This window comes from Sycon ciliatum, chromosome 6 (assembly GCF_964019385.1).
Source record: "Sycon ciliatum chromosome 6, ocSycCili1.1, whole genome shotgun sequence".
Classification (NCBI taxonomy): domain Eukaryota; kingdom Metazoa; phylum Porifera; class Calcarea; order Leucosolenida; family Sycettidae; genus Sycon; species Sycon ciliatum.
The window spans coordinates 2295627-2303258 of NC_088648.1; the positions used below are offsets into that span (position 1 = coordinate 2295627).

The 7632-nt window shown below is 55.4% G+C and overlaps 1 protein-coding gene across 1 annotated transcript; it reads right to left on the reverse strand.

Annotated features, from left to right (window-relative positions):
- Window positions 1-755: 755 nt before the first annotated feature.
- On the reverse strand, window positions 756-6041 carry LOC135819068 (uncharacterized). The gene has a single exon (XM_065332218.1). The coding sequence runs from the start codon at window positions 6039-6041 to the stop codon at window positions 756-758; it is 5286 nt and encodes a 1761-aa protein (XP_065188290.1).
- Window positions 6042-7632: the final 1591 nt, after the last annotated feature.

Here is a 7632-nt window from a genome sequence, read left to right on the forward strand (position 1 = left end):
GAATGCGCTTCCTGCTGATATTCGCACAATCTCCTTGCTCAGAAACTTCCGTTCATCTATTCAACAATTCATAGGGTACCCTGTAAAAAGGCCCTAGGCCTGTGGGACAGTCCGACTGCCCTATTCAAAATTTAATAATAATTTAGAAAAGCGATCCTGTCAGCTTTTCTATTATTGTGTTCACATGGCAAGAAAAACGACACCGCTATGCTACGTAAGTTTCTACGTAAGGTGCTCGGTATTACCGAGAGAAAATGCGCTGAAATGGCTGTGTTTTCGTGAGATCCTAGTGCCCCGTGGCACAACCCTCGTCACAGACACAAGCTCCTAATTCTCTTGTTGGTTAGAAGGTGTTCTTTATTGATCTGTCCCTGTTCTCGGGAGTTGTGGGATTATAGGAAAAATAGTGTGGAAAGTGAGTCGGACATGTATGGAAAAGTGTTGTATCGTGCTCTTTACAGTGGGTGCCCAATCGGGCAAAGCACAAACGAAAAGGGTGCCGTGAGTCAGTGCTGTCATGCAGCAACATTCTCCCCCCTGGTTACGAACCGTGGGAGAGTTAACATAAACATGCAAAAAAGAACAGAAGAAAAGCGAAGAAGACTGTATTAAACCTAGCAACCATCGTGTTATTCGAGTAGAAATAAGGGTGGACGGTCCATGGACGCACGAAACAAGAAAAAGGAAAACAAGAAAAAAAGAGAAAAAAACAGCGCAGCTAGCTGCAGCTCAGAAGTGCGGGAGGCATGACAGCTCTACGAACGCACGTCCAGTACACAAATTTTCGCAGCGGGTCGGCGAAAAACGCTACCTGATGCGGTCTTGACGTCGACAACACGGACAACACCATCGCGGCCTGGATGGACAGCTGAGATGACACCTTTGGGCCAGGAACCCCGTGGTGCGTTGTCATCCGCGATAATGACAATGTCGTTTACGACGAGCTGCTTCGTTTGGCGGTTCCACTTTGTGCGGCGAGCGAGAGTTGGAAGGTACTCGCGCACCCAACGGCGCCAGAACATATCTGCAAGGGCTTGCGCAACGCGCCATTGGCGCCGCAGCGAGACATCTCCTGCCTGCGCGATTCCTTGAAGAATGGCACACGAGGAACCGATCAGGAAGTGGTTCGGAGTCAAGGCCTCGTCATCGGCGGCATCCTGACTGACATGTGTGAGAGGTCGACTGTTCACGAGTGCCTCTGCTTCTGCCAGTGCGGTCAGGAGGGTCTCCTCCTTGGGATGGCGCTCTTTGAGGATGGCGTGAAGTGCGGTCTTGATGGATCCAACGAGCCGCTCCCAGGCTCCGCCCATGTGGGGTGCCGCCGGCGGGTTGAACGACCATGTAATGCCGTCATGAGAAAGCTGGTCCTGGATGCGGGCTTCATTCAGCTCACGAATGGCCTGGCGGAGCTCTTTGGCGGCGCCTTTGAAGTTGGTTCCGTTGTCTGAGTGGATCACCAGTGGACAGCCTCGCCTGCTGATGAATCGCCGGATGGCCATTAGCGTTGAGTCTGTGGACAGGTCGTGCGCCAGCTCCACGTGAACGGCTCGGGTGGCGAGACAAGTGAAGAGAGCGCCGTACCGCTTCTCATGTCTGCGCCCAACAGTGACAGACAGCGGGCCGAAGTAGTCCAGTCCTGTCCGTGTGAAGGGTCGCTGAAAGGCGTCAGTGCGGCACTCTGGCAGGGCCGACATGATTGGTGGCTGCGGCTTGGCACGGAGATTCTTGCAATGCTGGCACTCGCTCCAGGTGCTTCTTACCGCTGTGCGGATACCGGGTACCCAGTACTTCTGACGCAGCTCGTTCACTACGCGATCCTGTCCTTGATGTAACGACCAGACATGGTGTTGCTGTATGAGCAGCCTAGTGAAGGCGTGCTTCGGCGGGAGCAAGACAGGTTGGCGCAGGTTCTTGTTTTCAACCTTTGCGTTCCGTACGCGGCTGTCAGAGCGCATGATGCCATTGTCGTCGATGAAGGGTGTCATCTGGACCAGGCGGCTGTCCTTGTTGACTGGCTTGCCATTGCGGAGCGCAGCGAGTTCTTCTGGGAAGCCTTCCGCTTGTGCAGCTTTCCACCAAAGACTCTCCGCGGCTCGTAGCTCGGGGACTGTCAGCGACGGCTTGGCAGTGTCTCTTCCTCCGTGTCTCAGGTGGCGAGTGAAGCGTAGCACCCAGGCGGTTGCTCTTACCAGGCGACACCAGCTTGAGAAGCGCTCGATCTCTGGTAGTGCTGCCTTCAGGCTGGGTGGCTCTGAGCTGTCTCCGGCTGCTGCGTGGACGCCACTGAACGCACGCTTCAGCTCGAGATCATCCGGGTCCGGCGTACGAGTCTCCTCGGCGGGCCAGTCTGCTTCGCCTTGCCTCAAATAGTCCGGGCCGCCAAACCAGCGATCGTCCGGCTGCAAGCGCTGGGCAGAGATGCCTCTGGAGAGGTCGTCGGCTGGGTTCAGTCTTGTCGGTACCCAGTGCCACTGATCTACTTCTGTTGTGTCTGTTATTTCCGCGATCCGGTGGGCCACAAATGGTTTGAATTGCCGGGCGTCCGAGCGTATCCACAACAGCACCGTTCTGGAGTCTGTCCAGAATATGACCCGTGGAATTGAAATACGCAGCTGCTCCCGTACGGTACAGGATAGGCGCGAGGCGAGGACCGCAGCCTGGAGTTCCAGACGGGGTATCGAGGCCGGTTTCAGTGGAGCAACGCGTGCCTTCGCTGCAACTAGGGACACTGCCAGCTGAGTACCGTGGTTCGCTACTCTCAAGTACGCAGCGGCGCCGTATGCTTTCTCGCTTGCGTCAGCGAACACGTGCAGCTGGATGTCTGTAGCGACTGCAATCAACGGTGTGTAGCACCGTGGCACTTCTACGGTGGCCACCTGATCTAGCTCTGCAGCCCAATCTGTCCATCTCAGTGCAAGAGATGCAGGGAGTTCATCATCCCAGCCTATGCCAGCTCTCCACACGTCTTGGAGAAGCATGCGTGCGATGATGGAGTGGCAGGACACCAGGCCGAGTGGGTCGAATACCGACATTGTGTGTCGCAGGACGCTTCGCTTCGTGACTGGTGCCTTTGGATCTGGCTTCGTGCCGCAGGAGAAGCCAAGAGTGTCCTTCGCAGGGTCCCATCGGAGGCCCAGGGTCTTCTCGATGGGGAGGTCGTGGCTGTGGACGTTCACGATTCTTGGTGACCTCAGATCTGATGGAAGGCTCTCGAGGACCGTCGGAGAGTTGCTCACCCAGTTACGGATCACAAACCCTCCCCCCTCGTGGACGTCCATCACCTTGCGAGTCAGTGCTACAGCTTCCTCGGTTGTTGGGGTGCTGTCGAAATAGTCGTCGACATAGTGGCACTCCTCTATGGCTGTCACGGTTCGCGCATCTCCGGAAGCCAAGTCGTGCGCATTGATGTTCTTCGCAAACTGGGCGGCGGTTGGTGAGCAGACTGCACCGAACGTCATCACGTCCATCTGGTACACATCAGCTGGTCTGCTTGCATCCATGTCGCGCCAGAGGAAGCGTTGTGCAGGACGGTCTTCGGGACGCATCTTCACCTGGTGGAACATCTCCTTGATGTCTGCACCAAAGGCAACCTCATACAGTCGGAAGTTGTACAGAACTTGTGTGATCGGCGTCAGGAGGTCGGGGCCGGTGAGGAGGAAGTCGTTTAGAGACTTTCCATGCGACTTTGCCGCGGCGTCAAACACCAGTCGCACCTTGCCTTTCTCTTTGTTGTACACAGCAAAGTGTGGCAGGTACCATGTCCGCTCTGGCTGGTGGGTGGCCTCCTCAGGTGACAGCTTCCGGGCATACCCCTGTTCCAAATAGCTGTCGATCTTGCTCTGGTAGCCTTGTGCAAGCGTGTCATCCTTCCGCAGGCGCCTCTCCAGCTGCTCGAGACGCTGGGCAGCCGTTGCCTTGCTCCGTGGAAGGGTGATGTCCTCCCGCCAGAGAAGCCCCGTTTGCCACCGGCGTCCGGTGCGCGTGGTGAGAGTGTCTAGCAGCTGGAGTGCGCGGTCGTCAGCCTTGCTGCGGATTTTCGCAGGCTTGACCCCGAGGGAGTCTAGGGCGAACGACTGCTGGACCAGGTCATGGAGGTCGCTGTCGAGACCCCAGGTGGAGAGGACCACGCCTTCATCGATTCTGCAGCGGTCGGCGATCGTTTTGCCATGAACAACCCACCCTAGCTTGGTCTGTGTAGCTACGGGTGCGTTTGGAGGGCCCTCCGCGATCACCCGTGGTGCGATCAGGCTGTAATTATCCTGTCCGATTAGGAGTCTGGGCTTGGCACAAGACAGCGTTGGTAGTTCAAGTCCCTCCAGGTGGGGGCAGTTTTTCAGCCGTTGAGGGTTGATTGATTGTGTTGGCAGGTTGAACTTGGCATGAGTGTGGACGTTTGTCAAGGTGAAGCTGTCCTGTCTCTGCCTGCCAGCTACGCTGAATGTTACTACCTTGGAGCTGGACTCCTGGTGCTGCTTGCCATCCGTCCATGACAGCCTCAGGGGCCGCGTTGGTCCTGCAAGTCCAAGTTCCTCCGCCAGTTCGCTTTCAATCAAGGACACTGTTGAGCCTTCGTCCAGGAGTGCGTATGTATCAGCCGCTGTGTCTCCGTTTCGTACCGTGACCGGAATCACCCTCAGCAGCACCCTTCCACTGTGTTCCGACACATGGGTTGCCGAGGTGTATGTCGTCTCTGACATGCGTCCTAGCGGTGCTACACTTCCGCGGCCATCACGGTGTAGTAGCGGATGGTGGGGTTTGCCACACGAGCAGGCCTTCTCCTCGCATACCCTCGCCAGGTGGCCTTCGCCAAGGCAGCGGAAGCACAGCCGTCTGTCACTAACGAACTGCCGACGGGCGTTAAGTGGCTCCGCGGCTAGCTGACGGCAGCTACTTGTGGTGTGCCCAGCTTTGCTGCAGAATAGGCAATGTGGCTTACCGGCGGTGGCCTCCACGACTGTCAACGTTTGGCCTGTGCGTGGAGTGGCATGAGTGACGTCACATGGGCTCGGCTGAGCGACTAGGCATGCAGCCTTGGCCCTCTGTTGAAGCCAGGCAGAGAAGGTGTCCAGGTGCGGGTCTGTGCCGGTTTTAAGCACGTACTCTCCCCACTGGATCCGAAGCCCCCCAGACAGCTTGCCAACTAGCTCCTTGACCAATTGAGGGTTGTAGAGATGGCCGGTGCACTTTGTGCTTCGCATAGTGGCCACAAGGTTTCGGCACAGGGCGCTGATTTCAATCAGTACCTCGATGGCCTCCTCCGACTTCATGCCTCTCTGTGATTTCGTCTTCAGAATGAGATTCTGGACAATCTGGTCCGGGCGGCCGAACCTCATCCTCAAGATGGAGATGACCTCCCCTACATTGTCGGGGAGAGTCATCATCCCCTGTACAGCTTCCTTTGCCTTTCCGCGCAGCGCCTTTTGCAGTCGTCCAAGGTTCTCCCCGTTCGAGAATCCGCACTCTCTGGTCGTGTGCTCCAGGGCGAAGATGAATGCTGGCCACTCGTCAGCATGTCCAGAGAACTGAGGCAAGTCCTTGGCAGTGGACTGCCTTGCCATGAAATGGTGGGTGGTGAGATTCATGGGGTGTGACTGCCTTGCACTTGTAGGGGTAGGACGTGTGCCATTGGGCTCGTTCCCTGAAGCCTGCTCACCTTGGACTTGGTGGTCCAGTAACAGATCCTGGATTTGACCATTGGCTTCCTCAAGCGCTGCTCCCATGTTTCTCTCCGCGCGCTCGGCGCGCTGTGCGCGCTCAGCTAGGCTAATGCGATCCGCGCATGTCAGCTCGGATCCGTTGCCGGTCTCCCGTGATCGACGGGACGAACTTGATCGGACGCTGGCATTACTGCTGCCGCTTGACCGGTTTCTGTTCAACTTCTTCTGGAGTTCTAGCTTCTTGCGGATCAGCTTTCGTTCTACTTCTGCAAGCTCCTCCGCGGCGATACGTTCCGCTTCCGCGTCGAGCTCGTCGATTGAGCGGAGCGAGCGCCGGCTGCTGCAAGACGTTGCTGATGAAGTGGTGAGTGAACGAGCGCTCATCGACCTGCTCCCGTTTTGGTACCCTGCGCTGGCTGCAGCAAGGCCTGCATTTTCGCCGATCTGCGCGTCGTTTGTGTACTGGACACGCTTTTGGTGTGCATGAGGCAAAAAAGGAACCGCCGGGGTCACAGAGCGCGTGTGAGTGTCATGCAAATCGGAACCTAAAAAGGACTGGCCAGCGTACGGCTGGTGAGGTGCTAAATCTACAGCAACATGATGTGGTGCGTGTACGGGATCATTGTTTGCATGCATTTGTGTGGAGGTGCGTGTGTGCGAATATGAAAACGGCCTACTTGTAGAGGGAACATTACATGTTTCAAAATTGTTTTCATGACTTTCATGAACAAACTCATTCGTGGAACTACTAACATTAGTATTACGAACAGCAGAACAAACAGGCATATAATTATTTGGTGTGTGGAGACCAGGACCTAACTGGTTGGTGCTTTCTCCAGCTCCACCTCGAGTGATTTCACTTAGCTCAGCCTCTTGTTCCGTCTTGACGATGTCAGCCATCTGCGTTGACTTGCCGGCGTCGTCCTGGGCTGCCGCTGCTGCTGTTGCGTTGTCGTCGTCTCCGAATCGCGTCGGTGCACGAGACAGACGGCCACTCCGTGTGGTGTACATAGGTTCGCTGTGGCGTCGATCCGCGACGCTCCTCAGCTCTCTGGTTGGTTCGAGTATGGCGATGCCGGACCCTCTCCGCAGAGAATCCGGCTCGAAGGACCAATGTTTTCGTGAGATCCTAGTGCCCCGTGGCACAACCCTCGTCACAGACACAAGCTCCTAATTCTCTTGTTGGTTAGAAGGTGTTCTTTATTGATCTGTCCCTGTTCTCGGGAGTTGTGGGATTATAGGAAAAATAGTGTGGAAAGTGAGTCGGACATGTATGGAAAAGTGTTGTATCGTGCTCTTTACAGTGGGTGCCCAATCGGGCAAAGCACAAACGAAAAGGGTGCCGTGAGTCAGTGCTGTCATGCAGCAACAGGCTGTGAAAACAGTCTTATACGGAGGAAGATACAATGGCTGTGAAAACAGTCCAATAAGGAGGGAGCTAAAATGGCTGTGAAGACAGTCTAATGCGTAGCAAGGCGAGCCTCAGGTGCTCGGTATCGATTTCACTTAGGCTACGTAAGTCTCTACGTAAGGTGCTCGGTATTAGATCTACCAACGGGTGGTAGCCGCGTGCTGTGCACGTGCCCGGCAGACATTAATTTGTGTTGCAGTGCATGCAGTCCGTGTTTGGATGTGCATGCGCGAGGAACTAATATTACTCTGGCCTTTGGAACTGCTTCTTGTATGAGCTGTTTCGGATATTTCGTCTCCTGGCCTGGCTTATTTCGTTTCGGCGCTCCTGAGACCTCCTTTCGCGGAATATTACTCAATGACAGGTGAGTTGACCAGTTCCCTTTGATTCATTTGCTTGTGCTGACTCTTTCATTTACGAAAAGTGTGCTGATTTTTGGCGGAATGCAATAAATAATGGAAAAGCTGACAGGATCTCTTTTCTAAATTTAGCTTTTCCGCTGCCGAGGCCTCCTTTTACGGAATAGTCGATGACAGGTGATCTCTGAGTTGACCGGTTTCCTTC

What these genes read in the sequence shown, in the direction of transcription:
- LOC135819068 (XM_065332218.1), bottom strand. Translation starts at nt 6,041, where the DNA reads ATGAGCGCTCGTTCACTCACCACTTCATCAGCAACGTCTTGCAGCAGC.